Source organism: Neoarius graeffei, chromosome 12, assembly GCF_027579695.1.
Source record: "Neoarius graeffei isolate fNeoGra1 chromosome 12, fNeoGra1.pri, whole genome shotgun sequence".
Classification (NCBI taxonomy): Eukaryota; Metazoa; Chordata; class Actinopteri; order Siluriformes; family Ariidae; genus Neoarius; species Neoarius graeffei.
This window is the reverse complement of record NC_083580.1, coordinates 80,537,642-80,560,736: the sequence shown is the minus strand read 5'-3', so window position 1 is coordinate 80,560,736 and position 23,095 is coordinate 80,537,642. Positions and strand designations below refer to the sequence as shown.

Sequence of the window (23,095 nt, the reverse complement as noted above, 5' to 3'; positions counted from 1 at the left end):
GTTGGCACTGTTAATATTATAGTCAGGCTGTCTGTTGTTGCCCAAATGAGGATGGGTTCCCTTTTGAGTCTGGTTCCTCTCGAGGTTTCTTCCTCATGTCGTCTGAGGGAGTTTTTCCTTGCCACCGTCGCCACAGGCTTCATCATTGGGGATAGATTAGGGATAAAATTAGCTCATGTTTTAAGTCATTCAAATTCTGTAAAGCTGCTTTGTGACGATGTCTATTGTTAAAAGCGCTATACAAATAAACTTGACATTAATAGCATTTAACAGACGCTCTTATCCAGAACAACGTACAACTTACCCAGAGCAGCCTGGGTGGCAATTTGGGGTTCGGTGCCTTGCTCAAAGGCACTTCAGCCATTCCTGATGGTCCAGGGATTCAAACCAGTGATCTTTTGGGCCCAAAGCTGCTTCTTTTACCATTTGGCCATGGCTTATACCATGGCCTAATGGTTACTGATCACTTTCTAACTATGAATATGAATATTTGTTGTTATTAGGGCCTGAGCACCGTTCGGTGCGAGACCCTATTGTTTTTCGAAGGATTATTTTTTTTTTTTTTCTGTCACGTTTGGCCTTATTTGAGGCATTTCCCACCGCTACTCAGCCACCGCCTAGTGGCCAGTGTTAGTAATTACCAGTCACACACACCGCCTAGTGGCCAGTGTTAGTAATTACCAGTCACACACACCGCCTAGTGGCCAGTGTTAGTAATTACCAGTCATACACACCGCCTAGTGGCCAGTGTTAGTAATTACCAGTCATACACACCGCCTAGTGGCCAGTGTTAGTAATTACCAGTCATACACACCGCCTAGTGGCCAGTGTTAGTAATTACCAGTCATACACACCGCCCAGTGGCCAGTGTTAGTAATTACCAGTCACACACACCGCCTAGTGGCCAGTGTTAGTAATTACCAGTCATACACACCGCCTAGTGGCCAGTGTTAGTAATTACCAGTCATACACACCACCTAGTGGCCAGTGCTAGCCAGTAAAGAAATAAAACAAAAGAGACTGGCTAGGATATAAGAAAATTCTACAACCCAGAAACAGATGGGAGCTCCGCTTTTAGGCAGTGCCTAAATCTATATATTAGTGACCTGCCATCATTGTGCATTTTGTTGCAGACATATGAAAACTCTGCATGTACACACACACACACACACACACACACACACACACACTGCAGACACAGGAAAGCTAAGCTGACTTAAGATTACAGTGTGAGATAGAGATAAGGAGGAGACACATGTATTGTTTTGCACATATATAAATGTTCATTTTCACACCACAGAAACACACACACACACACAGACAGTCTTTGTCTATCTCTCATCCGTCAAGCAGTCATGGCAACATGCACATCACCTTTGAACATTTGATGAATATATGACGTGACTGTTTTGTTGGGTGGCGGAATATCCTGGGTTGCGGAACCACACGTGCGAGGGCCCGTCAAGGCTGCTAGCAGCTTTAATTGTTGTTGTTCTTGTTTGCCTGTTTATATGCCATCTGCATGTTTTTCATGTCCCTTCAAATGCATTTTCTGTTCTCTCACATTTTCACTCAGTTCTTTTAGTTAGTCAAAAGTCAGTCCTGAGCATTTCAGCTGTCCCATGATAAGAGGAGATGAGTCAGACCTGGTGCGGCAAGTTGTTGTTTTTCTCCATCTTGGACACCATGTGACTTTTTAAAGAACTGTGTGCTCACATGCGAGGAGGTTCTTCAATAAGGAGTTGTTTTGCTCAATGACAAATTGTTGTGGACTTTTGTGGTTTTGGAGAATCTCCAACTCAGTGAAGCTTCACCATGATTGTACAGAGTTAGGAGTTTCGGAGTGTGTAGTAACATTGTTTTAAGTGGTGCTGTCTGAAATCCAGTACTGTTTCAGTACCAGTAACCTTTTAATGATGAATATCTAAATATGTGCTTTCATCAGAGAAGATGAGTAGCGTCTTCCAGGAGCCATGTCTCAATCTGTTGATCTGATAAGAGAAAGGTGATTACACCCATAATCTCTTCTTCGGCTGAAATTGGTCCGAGATTTCTTCGTGCTGTTAATGTACTCTGTACCAGTTTATTACATGGTGTGATGATACGTAGGAACGCTGAACAAATAGCATCCTGGGCACTGAGAAACACCCGAAATATCAGGGTCCAGTATTATTCTCTAAATTTGATGAGTGTTCGTAAATGGTGAAAACAAAAAGAAGCAGTTGAAAGATTCTTCTTGACTTGATGTCTTTAAATAATAATAATGTCACATTAATTTGCTGAAACATGACCTCCTGCTTACTTTGCATGTTACTCCATCTCACTTTGCATGTTCTCCTCTATCTGTGGTTGTATGAGTGTGCATTCAGCTGACTGAGGTGATACTGAGCTCCTTCTACATGTCGACTGAAGCAGGTTGTTCAGCCGGTTTGTGAAGAGCACGTGACTTCCTCTGCGCTGCAGTGCAGACAGCATACATCAGCATTTTTGGAGTGATTCTTCAAGGAGCTGGTGTTGTCTCTGTCATGCCTCTATCAGCTGGAAGGTTGTGTAAGATCTGAGCTGGATTTTTCTGCCTCGAAGCAGTTTCAGGTTCTTCAGGTTAAAGTCTGAAATCTAAACCATTGTCCATGTTGAATTGAAATATCAGAACAGGATGAGTACACTGGTCTGGAAACACATGTTGAGGAGTTTAGGATTGACCCTGATGATCTGAAACCAACGTGGTGTGTTTCGTTACCTAATAGCAAATCATGCTGATGTTTGTGCTCAACATTCTGAACTGTTTGTTCTTTAAAATAATTGGTTTGATTTTTAATCAGTGCTGACTGACAGAATATTCTGGTGGATTTGGGTTACTGTTGACTTCTTCTGCAGCTTGTGGTTTGCGTGTATGTGAGCTAGCAGGGATAGTGCTGTGTTCTGCTAAAGCTCCTGTCGTAATTTCAAGACCACCAAAATCCAATCTGGAATTGCGATGTAGAAAGTTTAGTACATGATGTCATGTCAGCATGGCCGCTCACACAGTCAACGGTAGATAAAATATCACTTATTTAAGCTTATTTAAAGTAGTGTAGTTGCATTATAAACTTTCACAGTTGTGAATAATGTGCATTTTCATAGCATCCATGTTCTTTGTAAATGTTAAACGCATCAAATTATCAAATTGCATAATTCCATTTTCAGACTTCCTGCTTCCGAGTTTAATCAAATGCAGCACAGACATACTGGTTTGTTTTTGAAGATGGGTTGTGTGGTCTTTTCATTTTTAGAATAATTCTTTTATCGATGACAATTTTTGTCATGGGCGGCACGGTGGTGTAGTGGTTAGCGCTGTCGCCTCACAGCAAGAAGGTCTGGGTTCGAGCCCCGTGGCCGGCGAGGGCCTTTCTGTGCGGAGTTTGCATGTTCTCCCCGTGTCCACGTGGGTTTCCTCCGGGTGCTCCGGTTTCCCCCACAGTCCAAAGACATGCAGGTTAGGTTAACTGGTGACTCTAAATTGACCGTAGGTGTGAATGTGAGTGTGAATGGTTGTCTGTGTCTATGTGTCAGCCCTGTGATGACCTGGCGACTTGTCCAGGGTGAACCCCGCCTTTCGCCCGTAGTCAGCTGGGATAGGCTCCAGCTTGCCCGCGACCCTGTAGAACAGGATAAAGCGGCTACAGATAATGAGATGAGATTAATTTTTGTCATCACGTAACGCCATGTGAGGAATTGGGTGAGGAAATATTTCCTCACCCAAGTCCTCACATGGCGTCACGTGATGAAAACATGTCCAGTGGACCATAAAACATGTCCAGTGGTCCAGATATCTGCATGTTTTGTTTTTTTTTACACTGATGGTCCACTGGACATGTTTTATTGAGCATTAGGCTTGAGGGTTGGTTGAAATATTTTTTTTTATTTTATTTATTTATTTTGAATGGATGTTGGGTGAAGGCGGCACGGTGGTGTAGTGGTTAGCGCTGTCGCCTCACAGCAAGAAGGTCCTGGGTTCGAGCCCCGGGGCTGGCGAGGGCCTTTCTGTGTGGAGTTTGCATGTTCTCCCCGTGTCCGCGTGGGTTTCCTCCGGGTGCTCCGGTTTCCCCCACAGTCCAAAGACATGCAGGTTAGGTTAACTGGTGACTCTAAATTGACCGTAGGTGTGAATGTGAGTGTGAATGGTTGTCTGTGTCTATGTGTCAGCCCTGTGATGACCTGGCGACTTGTCCAGGGTGTACCCCGCCTTTCGCCCGTAGTCAGCTGGGATAGGCTCCAGCTTGCCTGCGACCCTGTACAGGATAAAGCGGCTACAGATAATGGATGGATGGATGGATGGATGTTGGGTGATAACCTGGCAACCCTGGGAAAAATAGTGTGGTCATCCTGTTTACTTGATTAATCCAGCAGATTGCTATTTATATGCAGATATCTGACCCTCATTCCACTCGCATGTCAGCTGTATTTCTGCATGAGTCATCCTGCACCAATGAGATTTGACCTGGAGCCAAAGTCTTCCTGTTTGGATCAGATGCCACCCAACACCCTGCACCCCGTCCAATCCCAACAGACTAAACACCTACACACTAAGTTCAGCTAAATGACACACAGAGGTGTCTACAGCGTCATCACACTCTGTGTTTTAAATGAATTCATTCTGAAACATCACATTGTAAAGTAAAGAACTGGAATATTGACTCTCGGGCAGAGCAAACTGCACATCATTCCTCATCATCCCTGAGGAACCCTTTCAAATATTCATCCTCTTCCTTGAGTGCTTTAAAATCTGTCCTTTCCTGTGTGTACAGTGTGTTCTGTATACGAGATAAAGCAACATGGCCATGTAAGAATCGAGTTTTCATCAGCTTTCAGATGAAAAAAAAAGGAGTTTTTAGTGTCATATTATCCAGAAGAAGACTATCAGCTTGGGCCTTTCAGCCAAAATGTAGCTAAAATTCTGAAACTGGGAATTATGCCATTTTTATTTTAATGCAATACTCACAGCTCGCATGTTTATAGCTTATGATATGATCTACAGGATGTTATACCTGGTTTTTTTTTTTTTAAATGACATGAGATTAAAATGTGGGAAAAAGGGAACCTTGATGTTCCAATTGTTGCTGAACTGACAAGACATTTTACGTATATCCTGTGTGTGTGTGTGTGTGTGTGTGTGTGTGTGTGTGTGTGTGTGTGTGTCCCAGAGAACAGAGAACTGGTCAGCAGTAATTTTGCTGACTTCAGCATTTTTTTGCACATAAAAATCTTTGTTTCAGCAGACTCAATGCTTTGTTGCTCATGTTTGTAGCCCTCTTGAGCTCTAGCATTTATTCCAACCCTAACTGTGGCTGTTTGGAAGTGTGTGTGTGTGTGTGTGTAGTTGGATGTCTGCTCTGAACTCGCCTTTTAAGAAAAAAAAATCGTTATTGTGATGTCACAATCCGCTTTACTGATCTCATGGACATTGAGATCATTTTATTAAATTAAAAAAATAAAAAATTCCTTAATAATTACACCCCAACCTGAAGCAGCTTCCACCCCCTTTTTATTGTTAAATATATTTTTTATTATGAAAATATTAAATAATTAATTATAATAAATGCGTTTATTGATAATAAATATCCATAAAAATACATTTTTACATGATATATAAAATATATAATCTTTAATAAATTTATTTGTTGGTCTGTCAAATTGTATAAAATATAGAATGTGAAATTAATAAATAAATAGATAGATAAATTAGAAGAAACCTTTATTATTCGTCACATGCACACTTCAAGCACAGTGAAATTCATCCTCTGCATTTAACCCATCTGAAGCAGTGAACACACGCACACACTCCGAGCAGTGGGCAGCCACACCAGAGCGCCCGGGGAGCAGTCAGGGGTTCGGTACCTCGCTCAAGGGCACCTCAGCCCAAGGCCGCCCCACGTCAACCTACTGCATGTCTTTGGACTGTGGGGGAAACCGGAGCACCCGGAGGAAACCCACGCAGACACAGGGAGAACATGCAAACTCCACACAGAAAGGCCCTCGCCGGCCACTGGGTTCGAACGCGGAACCTTCTTGCTGTGATGCGACCGTGCTAACCACTACACCACCGTGCCACCCACAGTGGTGTATTGAATCATTTATTTATAAATACAGAAAATTATACATCATGAATCATGACACATATCCGGAATACCCTTAATCCCAAACATCCTTCAGATTTGGTATAAGGTTCTGTCTATAAAATCATTTATAAAATATTTTTGAGATTTTCTTTTTTATTTAGTGTCCTGATTTTTAAAAAAAATCTTAAACCAGTAATCTGCAATTTCAAATTAGACACCTTTAAAGGCAAATCCTTCCCTCAAGTTGAAAATGAAGAAATAAGAAACATGAAACAGTATCTATGAAAATGTAAATAGGTACTGTAAATTTCTTAAATTGACCACAGGAAGAAAAAAAATCAATGAACGTGATGTGTATGCCATGTAATGTTATCTAAATATATTTATCTTATATACGTCAGGTCTTATTACTGAAACTCTCTCAGCGAATCATTTAGTTCTACAGATCACATCTCTGTCCACATGTACGATTCTGTACGACTCCTCCAGTCATTTGAATGATTGTTGGGGCACTTGTTCATGACTCAATCCAATAACTGCCCTTTTAATTACTGTCCACACATTTCTTTTCTAAATCCAGGAAAGCTTGTCAAAACGTTTGTCCGTGCAAGTCACACGTCACACGTGCGCTGGAAATGTTCTGTGAATTTTCCTCATTAATGTTACAATGAACTCGGTTTTCTTTCTCAGTGTCTCAACACTGGACCAAAGTCCTAATCCTGCAATTAAGAGTCATAAGAACCGTGTGACCTTTAGCTTGTGCTGAGGCATGCAGTAATGGACATCAGATTAGCACTGATGCGCCACACATGAGCCTCGACATCACTGCTTTAAAGCTGAATTACATAATGAGTCACCTCCCTGTGCTGTTCTGCTGAACGTGGCGTTGCCATCTTGAACCGTTTCCTTATTACATAATTAAAGAAGTTAATTATCATCAATTTTTATAGCTGTGTAACCTTTTAGGCTCCATACATAATGTATTAGTGACATGTTAGAGGAGAGCGGGGAACGTTGTCACACTTCACTGATTTTTTTTTTTTTCTTTCTTTGTCCAAATGAAAACACTGAAGTCTCAGGAACATATTTAGTATTCATTATAACCCCTTCATGCCTTCCTTGCTGTCAGAGTGGAGTTCTAGACCGTTAAGTAAAGGGTGTGTACTTTTGGTGATTTTTTTCCCCCATGTTCTTTAACTTCACATTTGAAATCAATACAACTTAATCAAAGAATTAGTGTCAGATAAATAATGTACTGTACAGGGTGTCTGAAAAGTTATCTTTGCAACTGTAATACTAAACAGAAAAAATTAAAAACATCTGATGTCTTTGTTTCATTCAAAACAATCTGCACATCCAAAAATGCAGCGAAACCTTCCCATACCAATTAATAACAACTAAATCGTCTGAATGAAGCACTACAAGTGTGCCCCCTGTCATGGCAGTGTAGTTACCATTGCTATGGAAGTCACGTGATGGTGCAAAGCCTCATCTCATCTCATCTCATCTCATTATCTCTAGCCGCTTTATCCTGTTCTACAGAGTTGCAGGCGAGCTGGAGCCTATCCCAGCTGACTACGGGCGAAAGGCGGGGTTCACCCTGGACAAGTCGCCAGGTCATCACAGGGCTGACACATAGACACAGACAACCATTCACACTCACATTCACACCTACGCTCAATTTAGAGTCACCAGTTAACCTAACCTGCATGTCTTTGGACTGTGGGGGAAACCGGAGCACCCGGAGGAAACCCACGCGGACACGGGGAGAACATGCAAACTCCTCACAGAAAGGCCCTCGCCGGCCACGGGGCTCGAACCCGGACCTTCTTGCTGTGAGGCGACAGCGCTAACCACTACACCACCGTGCCGCCCCCGACTTTTTATATTGGAAATAATTTTAAAGGCAACTTTCAGAAGCCATGTATATGGCATTGTTGTAAATTGATTGATTATTATAGAATTAACATTTGATACTATAGAGGCTTTGCACCGGGGGCGGCACGGTGGTGTAGTGGTTAGCGCTGTCGCCTCACAGCAAGAAGGTCCGGGTTCGAGCCCCGTGGCCGGCGAGGGCCTTTCTGTGTGGAGTTTGCATGTTCTCCCCGTGTCCGCGTGGGTTTCCTCCGGGTGCTCCGGTTTCCCCCACAGTCCAAAGACATGCAGGTTAGGTTAACTGGTGACTCTAAATTGAGCGTAGGTGTGAATGTGAGTGTGAATGGTTGTCTGTGTCTATGTGTCAGCCCTGTGATGACCTGGCGACTTGTCCAGGGTGAACCCCGCCTTTCGCCCGTAGTCAGCTGGGATAGGCTCCAGCTCGCCTGCAACTCTGTAGAACAGGATAAAGCGGCTAGAGATAATGAGATGAGATGAGATGAGGCTTTGCACCATCACGTGACTTCCATAGCAATGGTAACTACACTGCCATGACAGGGGGCACACTTGTAGTGCTTCATTCAGACGATTTAGTTGTTATTAATTGGTATGGGAAGGTTTCGCTGCATTTTTGGATGTGCAGATTGTTTTGAATGAAACAAAGACATCAGATGTTTTTAATTTACCAAAAGTAATTCATCATCAGGGGGGAAAACTAAAGATTTCTCAACGTAGAAGGGAAAAATGGGAAAAAACATTCGGCAGGATTCAGGGTTGAACGTAGAGGTTAAAAACCCTATGGTATACTCACTTCATTTCCACGAAGGTAAGAATAAAAAAAAAAAACTTTCAGAACTGCAGCGAGGTACTCATTCTCATCCAGTGACGTGAACAAGAGTGTAAGAGACAAAGTGCAGCGAGGTGCTCAAGCTCATGTTCACTTTCTGTATGAGAATGAGCGCCTTACTGCACTTTGTATGTTTGCGAATCATTTTTCCATTCTACGTTTAGAAATTTCTCTATTTTTCCCCAGATGATGAATTACTTTTGGTAAATTAAAAAATCTGATGTCTTTGTTTCATTCAAAATTATTTGCACATCCAAAAATGCAGCAAAACCTTCCCATACCGATCAATAACCACTCACTCAGCTAAATGAAGCACTACACGCGTGCCCCCTGTCATGGCAGCATAGTTACGGTTGCTATGGAGGTCACGTGATGGTGTAAAGCCTCTATTACCAGGTGGAGTTTGCATGTTCTCCTCGTGCCTGTGTGGGTTTCCTCAGCGTGCTCCAATTTCCTCCAACAGTCTAAAGACGTGTTTTAGGTCAACTGGTTACTCTAAATGTCCCATAGGTGGGAATGTGAATGTATATGTGATGGTTGTTCATCTTTGAGTAGCCCTGTGTTAGATTGGTGACCTGCCCCAGGTGAACCCCACCTCCCATCCAAAGTTGTCTGGCATTGGCTCCAGCTTCCCCCACGAACCTGATGGATAAGTGGTATAGATAATGAACGGACTATTACTAGAAACCATGTAGCTTTCACCACAATATAATGAGTTTTGTGCGTTAGTTTAAATACCTGAGCAAGTTGTCCTGATGTGAGTCGTTTCCCCAAAGGCTTTGTATAATTTAGTGCTGCACCAATAGCACTTTTTTTCAGATTGCATGCATGTTTTTTTTCGTACTTGCTGCTGCTGATAATTAGCTGTTATTCCACGAAATCAAGTCGTACATGAGCTGATGGCCGACGAGGCGCATACCACTGAGTTGTCCATAAGCCATGTATGACGAGGTTGAGTGGAATAACTGTTTTATTCTATCCGCATTCACTGGATTTTGAGAAACAGAGCATTTTTATTTTTTGCAAATTCGATAAATAAAAACTTCATACAAAATGTCCAACAAATTAATTTCTGCTTAGAATGTAAACAAACTGGCAAAATTATAGGAACAATTTGTGAAAAATGCAATGATAAGAATTCGTGAATAGTAAAAAAGATACATTCTTACCATCAAATACTTTTATTCCATATTTTGTTGCTTTTTTGTATTTTTGGGGTTTTGTTTTCGAGTAGAGTTTTTATTTCGTCCTCGGTTGGTTCAGTAACACGCCCCACCATTTTGTTTTTCTCTACTCATGCTATATGAGCTGATATCCTAGTAGTAGAGTAGCCAATCACAGCACGCGATTGCTCATATCCAGTGAACGTGGAGAGAATAATACCAGATGCTTCATGTCGACTGTTCATTAGCGCAACAATGAACACTAAGCTTATGTTGCGTAGTATCGCCTGGTATCAGATATTAGTATTGGGGCATCTTTTATGAGTCTGAGTAAATGAGCTCATTATCAGGCCAATATCTGATATCAATACTGATATGCATCCTTAGTTAAAAATAAGAACATTGATCCCTAACGTGTTATTGTGTAAAATGAAGTGTCCATTTAAATAAGAGGATTGTACTGATGTCAGATTAGAGTGACTGAGCAGATGTGAACCAAAAATTGACCTCAGAACATAAAATCACCCAAAACAGCTGTTTAATTTTTGAGTTCGTGTCTCTGGTGTTGGATGTATGACAGGTACGAGAACTATAGCCACATGACCGCATACCCCACTTACCCCTTGTGCTGAGCTATTCTGTAATAAGAGTGTTATTCAGGAAGCACTATGTAGTACTGATGTTTAAGCACTGCTAACTTTCATATTAGCAGCTATTTTCTATCACTGACGATGTTAACTAGTCAGTCAGTACAAAATGTAGCAAGTCATCAGATTGTTTTTTTTTTTTTTAAATCAAAACTGAACCCCTGGCTTTTAGATTTAGTTTCTCACTAGAAAATTCCACAGATTCACTTCACATTATAAAAAGCAAACCTATAACCTTCATCAACTACAAACGGTTTTATCAAATAATCTTTCAGAACTTGAGAGAAGATTAAACAACCGACATTATTCCAAGCTTTCGGTGCGTTTCCGCAGAAGCAAAAACCCCTGAAATGGTTCACTAGTGTTCTGTGAGTTTACCGATGCCTTCTCTTTACGTTGTCGATCTCTGAGCCGTACCCAGAACCATGACAACCCTGTCATGTCTTTTGGGATCTAATGAGTTGTTAAAAATGTGGAAGTTTAATCTTTAACCGAGAGCAAATGGCACGAGTAGATATGTGCTATAAAGCACAGCTGAACCCTTTTAACGTGACATTCTGACATTACCCAGGGGTGGTGCTCGCGAATATCACGCTGTGTGTGAAGTATTGTGTATGTGAGATATCCGTGCACACACACAGTACACTCTTTCAGTGATCTCAGATTGTTTGTAAGAAGCTGTAACATTTTGTTTCGAGACATGCAAAATCCAGAGTTCCTTGTATTTGCGAAGCCAGAATAAAAATCTCCATTTCAGTTTATTATTTATCATTTAATAATGTAATTAATTTCCCTAAATATTATCTTAACAGTATTCATGTAGAGTAGATACTGGCACGGACCTCCTTTGTTCCCAGAACAGCTTCATTTCTTCATGGCATGGATTCCACAAGGTGTTCAAAACGTTCCTTTGAGATTCTGCTCCATGTAAATGTGTTGCATGTTCATGCCGTGAATCTCCTGTGGTGCTTTATTGGATTGTACAGGGTCTACTACAGCGTTAGCTTTGATGATCAGAGAGACTGTGGGATTCTAACGATGCTCGATTGGTATTAATGTGCCCAGTGTGTGTCAAGACATTCCCCACACCATTTCTCCACCATCACCAGCCTGACACAATGAATTCATGATGATGGACCAAAATTCTGACCTGACCATCTACAGGAGAAATTGTGATTCATCAGACCAGGCAATGTTTTTTTCTGTCCAGTTTGGGTGATCCTGGGCCCAGTGAAGGCTCTGATTCCTGTTTTTGGCTGATGAGTGTTTACTGTAGTCATCTACCTCAGGTTTTGACATACTGTGCCTTCTGACATGCTTTTCTGCTCACTAGGCATGCAGTGATTCATCGGGTTCATGATTAGATTTTCCTGCGATATTGCTAAAAAAATGAAATGAAGAACATTTTACAACCAAAAAAATTGGACCATTTTCCTATTCTTTATCAACTTAATATTCCTGTCAGATAATGATGATGATGATGATGATGGTGGTGGCGGCAGATGTAAGTGCAGAAGAGTTTATTGTGAAAACAGCAATGAGGCACGTAATCCAAATCAGCAGGCAGAATCATAAACGGTGGACAGGCAAAGGTCAGGCAAGGCACAAACAGACTATACCAGTTAAAGACAAAAGCAGAATCCAAAATACAGCACTCAAGTCAGGAACCAGAATGACAATGTTCACAACATAAGGCTTGGTACGGTTACAGAGAACGCAATACTTTGCAATCTTGTTGAGTCCCCAGCATCCTAATAAGCATGTGCTGATTGTGATTGAATTTGGGACAGGTACATATAATTAGTCTTTGCTGCTCAGAGCATGACTGCGCGTGAGAAAAAGTTTGACGTGTACCAAGCGTGAACATGTGTGACAATTCCCTTTGTTAAATTATAAATATATATTTGGTTCTCTGCGATAACCTGCTGACTTGTCCAGGGTGTACCCCGCCTCTCGCCCATAGTCAACTGGAATAGGCTCCAGCTTGCCCGTGACCCTGTACAGGATAAACAGTTACAGATAATGGATGGACGGATGGATATTTGGTACTTTTTCTTAATAACCAACAATAATTATTTACCAACATTTGTAAAGGATGGAGTAAAATATAATAGCCTATTAACCAATAATCATTTTATTAAAAATAAAAAGTTAAGAGCAAATACACCTTGTGCAATATATTTAGTATATCTAGTATAATTAGTATATTCTATTCTATAGAATATTATTTTATTTAGATTTATCTATTTATTTATTGATTTATTAGTATTTACTTGTAAATTTGGTATTTTTGGTTACTGGATTATGTGCAATAATTATATGCGGCGGTTATACTGACGTTAGCCAGTGGAACAAAATTTTGTGCAAATGTGCATTTTGAATGTCCAGGTGAAATGACAAAGTTCTATCTATCTATCTATCTATCTATCTATCTATCTATCTATCTATCTATCTATCTATCTATCTATCTATCTATCTATCTATCTATCATTTCTTAATAAACATTTATGAACACGTTCTGCTTCCATTTGCTTCTCTTTTCTTTATCTTTCAGCAGTCTGTAAATAGAGCATTCTGATTTCTGGTTAAATCTATTTGTACACAGTCACACAACAGCTCTTTCACATTTTACATCTGTTTTATTTGTGTGTGTGTGTTTTGCAGCATTAGAGCTGTGTTACTTCCGCCTCCAGTGAAGTCACGTGCATCCCCACAATTGTATATTAGTCCACCCTCTGCTGTCTAAACAATGCAATTACAGCTAGGACAAACTCACAGATTATGCAGGTTGATAATAATCACGATTAATTCTTTACTTCACTGATTCGAATAATCATAAATTTGTATCGCGATTTATCATTGCATAATATATCATTATATGCCTGCTGATCACTATGACTGTAAAGAGTGATTATTTAACTTGCAATACCCTTTCGACACCCACAGAACTGCCACTCATTATTAATGTTTTTTTTTATTTTTCACACCATTATATGTAAACTCTAGAGAGCACAATGAGAAGTATAGCCATGTGGTTGCTATTAATTCATGCCTCTGTGTGTGTGTGTGTGTGTGTGTGTGTGTGTGTGTGTGTGTGTGTGTGTGTGTGTGTATTTTCAGGCAGCCAGGCAGACATTTGAAGTAAAGGAGCAAGATACAGTATACACTAACGGCAGCACTGGCCATATGAACGTCAAAGAAGTGACTAAGATGCGTGAGGTGGCCTTTGAGAAGCATCCATCAGAACCACTGGTACTGTCCTGCCTTCAGTGAGAAGATTCCAGATGTTTAAGAATCGTTCTGAATGTTTGTTTGTCAAGCTCACATCTTTTTTTTTTGTCTTGTCTTCTTGCTTTCTTCTGTTTCTATTCAGGGTGTGACTCTGAAACTAAACGAGAAACAGAAGTGTATGGTGGCAAGAATATTACATGGAGGGATGATCCACAGACAGGGTGAGTGACACAAGATTTAGACTTAACCATATTTGATGTGGGTTTTTTTTTTATCCACTTGGAAATAAGACAGAGTATAATCGACAGTGTATCTATATTTCTAAAGGCATTGGGGTGTGTGTGTGTGTGTGTGTCAGGTTCTTTACATGAAGGAGATGAAATTGCTGAGATTAATGGGAAGAGTGTTGCGAATCAGAGTGTGGACCAACTGCAAAAGATTCTGGTTAGTATTCCTCCTCAAGCTGTCAGTAATAGGGGAGACCGGGGAAACTCGGGACATGTTTCCAGCTCTTGTAGATTGTATGAAATTCTTTGCAGGTCGCATCACATTCTTATTACATCAGAGAGTATTTACTGTCCCCTCTGACCACAGCATGAGTTTCTCAGCTCGGTCTTCAGACTTCACTTTTTCTCTCATTATTATTTTCTGAGACGTCGAGGGGAGACATGGGACACAAATAAAATCCCGAGCTTAATCCGACATGTTTAATTTTGATTTATTTATGATCAAACTCTGTCCCATATGAACTGTATGAACACGCAGTGCTGGTACAGCGAGAGAAAAATGTCCGTTTACCCAAAACCTGACTCGATTCAAAACCTGACTCCATTCTCAAGAAGGAAGGAAATAAGATTCATCCTCATGCAGGGACACGCCCACATTTTTAAACTATTTTATATTTGTAAACCACAAGAAAAAAATCTGTAACATGATGAACTGTCCCAACTCTCCCCATCTAGACATTTTGAAAAAGAAAAAAAAAATCCTTAAATGTTTTTCCTCAGAATTTAAGTTTAATAAATAATACTATATCTGGTAACTCGAGGCTACAGACTTTAATTTTGAACAAATCCCCGATTCTCCAGCATACATTACACCATAGAATGGAGGTGGAGGAGAAAATACTTTTAAGTTTCAGTTGATAAAATATTGAACTGAATATTAAACCTTACTGCAGCGTCCAGCTTCGGCTCCAAAGGAAGTCGGTTACTCTCAGGGGAACATCGAACTTCTGATGGAGTCTAAAACCTGACTGGGTGAAATTAATTTATGGGACTACAAACAGTCACAGGTCTCCCCTGTACCAACTCTCCCCACTCTCCCCTACTGTATAAGGATGATCCACGTACACCATGTACAACTGTTCTGAGGAATTATACGCTCTAAATGTATTGTCATTGTTGTCACTGCAGAAAGATACAGACGGCATCGTCACACTGAAAATCATCCCAAATCAGCAAAGTCGCTCCATGGTCTGTGAGGTGAGCAGAACTCGAGTATACTGATTGTATTGTGAGACGTTTGTTTGTCTCTATGTTGGTATTGTTTCATTTTAAATTTACTACTTTGGGTGTGAAATAAGTTCTGTTGAAGAGTTATAAGAGGTTATTATTATTATTTTTATTCTTCTTATTGTTATTACACTGAAAAAAAGAGCAAGTGAAAGTATCCTGAAGATTGTTAAATTTATCTTGAATTTCCTAATAATAAGAAACTGATTAACAGTTATTCCACTCAATCTCGTCGTACATGAGCTGATGGATGAAGAGGCGCGTAGCACCGAGTTGTCTATAATCCATGTACGACGAGATTGAGTGGAATAACTGTTTTATTCTATCCACATCCACTGTATTTTGAGAAACAGAGCATTTTTATTTTCTGCAAATTTGATAAACTAAAAACTTTATACAAAATGTCCGACAAAATAATTTCCACTTAGAATGTAAAGAAACGGGTGAAATGACAGGAGCAATTTGTGAAAAATGCGATAATAATTCTTGAAAAATAAAAAAGATACGTTCTTACCATCAAATACTTTTATTCCATATTTTGTTGCTTTTTTTGTATTTTTTACGGTTTTGTTTTAGAGTAGAGTTTTTATTTCGTCCTCAGTTGGTTCAGCAACACACTTCACCATTTTGTTTTTCTCTACTCACGGTATATAAGCTGATATCCTAGTAGTAGAGTAGCCAATCAGAGCACGTGATTGCTCATATCCAGTGAACGTGGATAGAATAATTAGATATTTTACTAATCTCAAGCTTGAAGTAGTCTTGTTCTGTTGTTTGATTATTTTTCTAATTGTAAGCATTTCTTTCGAGAAAGAAACAATTATCGGCCAACAGAATAAGAAAACTTGAAATTAGTCAAAGCATCTAAAACAAGCTGAATAATCTTATGTTTGATTTGCAATAATTTCATAATAAATATTTTGCAGTGGATGATGATGATGATGATGATGATGATGATGATGATTTTAAATAACTGCTTTCAAACACATGGTTTGTTCTTTATTAGGGGAATCCTGTAATCCTCTGAATCAGGTGACTCTATTTAGTCATTCAGACACCAATAACGGCTAGCTGTAGAAAATCCCACTTCCTCATTAAACGCTATTCTGTTGTGGGGTGGGTTTTTTTTGGTAACTGCTAACAAAGCATTTCACTTCTGGTTTCATTTTCTTCAAAGCTCTTCTCATAATTAGCAAAAAGGGCAATCTCATTCACTGCTTAGGCACAAAGTGCACTCCTAAACACAAAGAAATTTCAGAATTTATTTCTCATTCATTTGGAAAACGTCCCACTCGTGCCATCACTGTTCGAGCTCTAGTCGCTTTTCTGTGCCTCAGCCTTGCTGTCCTCCAGCAGAAATGATATATTTTTCATTTTGTTTCATTCTGAACAGAAATGATATTTTTACATTCCTACATTTTACTCTAGCATTCCACGCTCATCCTCTTTAGTTGGAAATTGATTAGAACAAAACAAAAGAAGGTTTATTTGCATATGAAAGTCGACTCTGCTCACAGGAAGCACATGGAAGTGCATATACATCAAAACAAACACTACATTTAACCAGAAACATATTTATTTTTAACATTTCCAGAACATCCTTCTCCTTTGTTGTGTGGTTGTTGTGTGATGCTTGTAAAATCTTTGGAGAAATAATTTCCATTTACATTATCCTGCCATTGCTCCATCTCTGAAAACCCAGCTATAGTCAGACTTGCAGGAAGTGATAAATTCTGCACAGGAAGTAAGGCCTATTGGGAAAATGATTAGTTTTAGGCTTCACTTGAAATTACACTGGAAGAAAAAAAGCATATTTTAAAAAATGTTTTCACTTAAAGCTAGACGGCCTTTCGATTTCATAAAATCAGTGCAATTTAGTTCCCTCTGAAATGTGGTGATTGTGATATCTGTTTATTTCTGTAATATCTCACAAAATATCAGGCCATTCTGTGGCTGGGAAGTTATTTAATTTGAGGGGATTAAAGCAAATAATGTGCATGAAATCGCTCGCTTGGCGCAGTCAAGCAGACAGAGGAAGTCCGTGTGCGCATGCGCAGGTTTACCTTCTTCTTCTTCTTTTGGGTTTTACGGCAGCTGGCATCCACAGTGTCGCATTACTGCCATCTACAGGTTTCCCTTTGAACGTGCACTGACAGTTCCATCATTCTGTCGCTAAACGAACAGCTGATCACACCGAGGTGCTCGCTGAGCGCCGATATTTATTAGTTTGATCCTGCGTTTCCTTTCCTTCGTATATAACATAACGTCTTTTCTTCTCACTTTCCGTTACTGTAGTCGCTCTTTCACGTTTCATTCGCACACTCTCGTCCTCCATTTTTCTCTCCTGTTTCAAATTTGTATCCCACAATGCCTTGTGCGAACGGGGAAAGCCCACCACGTGATGCATGACGTAGTATTTTGAATTGGGTCATGGTGAAGCAGGAAAAAATAGCAGAGAATTTTGGGCCACGTGGAGATAGTCATTAATTGTTCTATTTTTTTAAAAACCTAATAAAATTGGAAGTCTGTGATTCGAATTCAGTAGCTTTTGGTCCATTAAAAAAAAATAATTGGGTGTTGGGAAAATTCTTGTTATGACCTACACTTGAAAAATCTGAAAAGCAGTCTAGCTTTAAGAGAGATTTTGGGTTTTTTTACATTTTCAATTGCGTTCAATGATTAGGTTATGAATACATTAGTTCACTTTTTGTGCATCCTTTAGGAGCCAAGAATGAGAAATGGGACACACCAACCAAACAAGCACAAAAACACAAGTGCTCCATTTACAAAGTCCTTGTTAGTCCAGAAAGATGACAAACAAACATGAAGGAAATGTGAAATAAATAAACTCTTTAAACATGTCCGTAGTTCATCGTCTTACGTAAATAACACCCCAGCTACCATATGGTTAGTAAAATCACTGGAACAAACCCTGCATTATCATTTACTAATAATCTATTTAGATCACCGTCATACTGTATCTTCTCCAAGGATCTTCATTCAACTCATTCAAATTTTGCATTAAAATTGGTTTATTGATAAAGAACTAAATGTAGCTACAGACTTTTTTAAATTGAATATGCAATTGGTTTGAGAAGAGGACATTGGCATCCTCTGCCACACGAATCGTGTACAAGATCCTCCATGTTCTTCTGGAGATCTTCCACTCCAACCTTCACACATCATGTCTTCATGGAGCTCACTTTGTGCACAGGAGCATCATCATGCTGGAACAGGTTTGGGTCTCTGAGTTCCAGTGAAGGGAAACTGTAATATTACAGCAAACAAAGACCCTTTATACAATTGTGTGCTTCTAAATTTGTGGCAACAGTTTGGAGAAGAACCACATGTGGGTGTAAAGGTCAGGTTCCCACATACTTTTATCCGTGTAGGTGTACAAGAGTATCAACAGTCCTAACCACGTTGCTCACGTTTGCTAGTCATCGAAAGTGCTCAGCTCTGTAGCCGTTGACCACAAGGTTGTTATTTTCTTAATACCTTAAACCACTTGGTGTTGAATCACTGAACACAACCATAGCAACTGTGTTTACTCATGTCCTACTCCTTGTCTTCCTGCAGATATATATGAGGGCTCAGTTCGACTACGACCCTGCCAAGGACACGCTTATCCCATGTAAAGAGGCTGGCCTTAAATTCAAAACAGGCGACATAATCCAGATCATCAACAAGAAGGATCCAAACTGGTGGCAGGGCAGAGTGGACAACTCGGGAAAAGACTTTGCAGGGCTCATACCGTCCCCAGAGCTTCAGGAATGGTATGGTCCAATCGAGCCAGGTTTATAACTTCAGTGTAATTGATATATTTGAATTAAATCAGGGAGAAATGGAAGACCTCCTCAGCCAAATGCTGTATCTCACAATGTGGGTGAAAGTGAAACTAAGTTCTTGAAGCCACCCAGTGAGTCAGATCTGTTTCGAAATTTAAGGGGGGTTTCCTTGGTCTGTGATACATGGTTCCACCAAGTTTCATGAAAATTGGGTCAGTAGATTTTGCGCAACCCTGCTTACAGTCACACAAACAAACCACACCTTGCTAACAAGATATAAACTCGACTGTAAATTGAGGTTTGATTTTTGAATTTGAAATTATTCATGATTTCTTGATTCCTGAAGTAAATGCATGTTTTTCTTATTTGCTTAATTTATCGATGCTTTTATCTTTTCCCAGGCGTGTGGCGAGCAAGAGCAGCGGCGAGGTCAGTCAGTCATGTAGTCCTTTTGGCAAAAAGAAGAAATGCAAAGACAAGTACCTGGCAAAACACAGTTCCAGTAAGAAACATGTCCCTTTCTATAAGTATTTGTAGGACATTTATAATTCTTATGTGGATTTTTTTTTAAATGCTGTTTTTTCCACCAGTCTTTGATCAACTTGATGTCATTTCGTATGAAGAGGTTGTGCAGCTTCCTGCATTCAATCGAAAAACACTGGTACTCATTGGTGAGTATGGTTCAGTGAAAATTTCACGCTTTCAAGGATTAATTCACGGTGTATGTCGGATTAATACTAAGTCATAAGTCTTTCTCCACTGTGTATAGGTGCTCCTGGTGTGGGACGGAGTCACATAAAAAGTTCACTGCTGGCCAAATACCCAGAGAAGTTTGCCTACCCTGTACCTCGTAAGTAGTTTATACAGGACAACATTTTGCAGAACTGGAACAGTAAATGTGATTTTTATTTTTTTTATTTTTTTTTAATTCGGAGACCATTTCACTCACCAATCACAGACTTTTCTTTTTTTTAATTTATTTTAATTTATTTTTTTTTTGGTGGAGCACTTCAGCAAACACATAACAATCTCCAAAAAAAAAAAAAAACATTTTGCTTTTGGTTGAGTTTTAAAGTTTGAGCATGGAAGTGAGTGTACGTGGAAGTACGGAGAGCAAATCAGACCGCAGCCGTCACGATTCTGAAAACTGTTCTCTGTTTCTAAAAGTGTAAACTATCAGATACTACAGAGGATCAGGAACCATCACCAAAGTGGAGAAAGAATTTAAACATGACCAACTTGACATGCCCAGAATTGAGGCACAGGTTTGCTGCTGTTCTTCTGATGAGTCACTACTAAAGTGTTAATCAGGGTGGCACGGTGGTGTAGTGATTATCACTGTTGCCTCGCAGCAAGAAGGTTCTGGGTTTGAGCCCAGCAGCTGATGGGGGCCTTTCTTGTGTGGAGTTTGTATGTTCTTTCACCGTGTTTGCATGGGTTTCCTCCGACAGTCCAAAGACATGCAGGCTAGTTGAATTGGTGACTCTAAATTGCCCATAGGTGTGAATGTGGACACACTACCAGATGAGGGTTTGAGTCCCTCTGGTGTGCTCTAATCATCCAAGAGAATTCATGGAAGCTTGTTGACGGCTTCCTGGATCGCCAGCCCTCAACTATGAGGATGGCACCAGATACAAAGCATTAAGGCCCGGTCCCACAATACCGATAACTATAAATAAATCGGTCCCCTGCAGTTTATGTGGTCGGTGCTCACACCAGAGCAATAATGATCCCTATAACCCAGGCCTGGGTTTATCCGCATCAGTGAGATTGCTTCTGGAGCCATTTTTCCAGGCCTGGACCTGATCCGATAAAACATCTGACCAATCAGGTCACTGTTTACATGCGACGTTGCCTGAGCATGTGTTATTTTTCCCCAGGCGTCTTTGTACATCCTTATTGCATCATGAAGTCACGGAATACATATTCACGGAAAATAAAAAAAATAATACAAAACATGGATCTTTTATTCACAGATATGATTATTTTCAATGAAATATCAATAATAAATTAATAAAGTAAACATATAAATGCAGGTAAGATATTTTAATTATGAACTTCGGCAGGCCAAATATTTAATTGTTTTAGACTTCTTAATTTTTTATCCATGATGCATCATCTGTATGAAATCCATATCCAATCTGTAATCTACTGAAATGTCTGTGACCAATCCATAAATTATCAGCATCTGTGATGCATCCGTATTAAAATCCGTAACCACTCCATATTTTGTATCCTTTTTTATTATATTTCCATAATCCATGACCTATCCGTATTATATCAGCCACCGGAGTGTGTGCATGGGTTGTTTTGAAGTCCAAGTTGTGCAGTGTGACCCGGAATAATAATGTGCAACTACTTGGAAAAAACTTCCATGACGATTCCTAAGTCGCATGCATCCTGAGTGTCAGGACCAAGCAACATTATAGTGGGGATTATAGTTGTGGTGTTTCTGCTCCAGACTGGAACTAAATTCAGATATAGTCACAGTTGGAGTTATAGGTATAGTTATAGTTCTTGGTGTTGTGGGACCAGGCCCTTAATCACCATTTTAATCAGATTTGACACACTGTACAAGAAGTCACCGAATACAGTACTAACAAAACATCTCTTAATTCAACCAGACACAACCAGACCTCCGAGGAAAGATGAAGAAAACGGACAGGAATATTATTTCATTTCCAACGAAGAGATGACCAAATGCATTGTGGAGAACAAGCTCCTGGAGTACGGAAGTTTTCAGGGCAGCATGTTTGGCACCAAGATCGAAACCATCCAGAAGATCCATGAACAAGATAAGATTGCACTGCTGGACATAGAACCTCAGGTAAACACATACACACACAAATGAGTCCTTTGAATGATTTACGGTTCTACTTTTTGCTGTAGGGTTTAGCATAAAGCTTCAAAAGGAGAAAACCGAAGAACCATTTCAGATGCTTGAACTTTATCTTTCCAAGGCTGTTTTCAGACAGTTGCACAAGAGCTTGATATTTTTTTCCTTGGTTAGTTTCATATTGAGGGGGTGGTGTAGTGGTTAGCGCTGTCGCCTCACAGCAAGAAGGTCCGGGTTCGAGCCCCGTGGCCGGCGAGGGCCTTTCTGTGTGGAGTTTGCATGTTCTCCCCGTGTCCGCGTGGGTTTCCTCCGGGTGCTCCGGTTTCCCCCACAGTCCAAAGACATGCAGGTTAGGTTAACTGGTGACTCTAAATTGAGCGTAGGTGTGAATGTGAGTGTGAATGGTTGTCTGTGTCAGCCCTGTGATGACCTGGCTACTTGTCCAGGGTGAACCCCGCCTTTCGCCCGTAGTCAGCTGGGATAGGCTCCAGCCCGTCTGCGACCCTGTAGAACAGGATAAGCGGCTACAGATAATGGATGGGTGGATAGTTTCACATTGCAACAATTTTTAAGCGCTAGAAATTCCTTGCAATTGAGTGTCTCTTGTTTGGCTGCGTGTGCTTTGATATTATTGGTGCCTTTTAAAACAAAAAAAGATTTTAGTTTAGTATTATGTAAATATTAATACATTTATTTAGTAATAATGGGTAATAAAATGACTTAACTCTAAAATCGCAGTTAAACTCATTCCAGTTGTGGTCATACTTTACAGCATGGTCAATAAGCCATTTGATCTGATGTTATACAGCCACATGGAGCAAATACTGTTTTCTAGATCCATTTCTGTTCATCTTTGAGATGAAAAATATTCATCAAAACATGTATTTAAAACTAAAAACGCATAAAACTGGTTTTCTTTCAGACTCTGAAACTCCTCAGAACAGCAGAGTTTGCGCCACTCGTCGTGTTCATTGCACCAACCAACACTAGCAACCAGGTCAGTCGTCACTTCACTTCCATTTTTCACTTTAAATCTGTAAGATCTTGATTATCGCATCATTACACTGCAATGGTTTAAAGCATCACATGGATATCA

The 23,095-nt window shown here is 40.1% G+C and overlaps 2 protein-coding genes across 2 annotated transcripts in view; one reads left to right on the top strand and one right to left on the bottom strand.

The window, feature by feature from the left end:
- The window catches only part of gpr34l (G protein-coupled receptor 34 like), a 471,084-nt gene that overhangs the window by 47,116 nt on the left and 400,873 nt on the right, over positions 1-23,095 (bottom strand). The window lies entirely within an intron of this gene.
- The window catches only part of mpp1 (MAGUK p55 scaffold protein 1), a 30,236-nt gene that overhangs the window by 6,398 nt on the left and 743 nt on the right, over positions 1-23,095 (top strand). The window contains exons 2-11 of the mRNA XM_060936516.1: positions 13,751-13,882; positions 14,004-14,082; positions 14,220-14,305; positions 15,277-15,345; positions 18,955-19,151; positions 19,565-19,665; positions 19,754-19,834; positions 19,933-20,013; positions 21,788-21,990; positions 22,922-22,996. Of these exons, the coding sequence (XP_060792499.1) occupies positions 13,751-13,882; positions 14,004-14,082; positions 14,220-14,305; positions 15,277-15,345; positions 18,955-19,151; positions 19,565-19,665; positions 19,754-19,834; positions 19,933-20,013; positions 21,788-21,990; positions 22,922-22,996 (1,104 nt within the window). The remainder of the gene's footprint in view (positions 1-13,750; positions 13,883-14,003; positions 14,083-14,219; positions 14,306-15,276; positions 15,346-18,954; positions 19,152-19,564; positions 19,666-19,753; positions 19,835-19,932; positions 20,014-21,787; positions 21,991-22,921; positions 22,997-23,095) is intronic.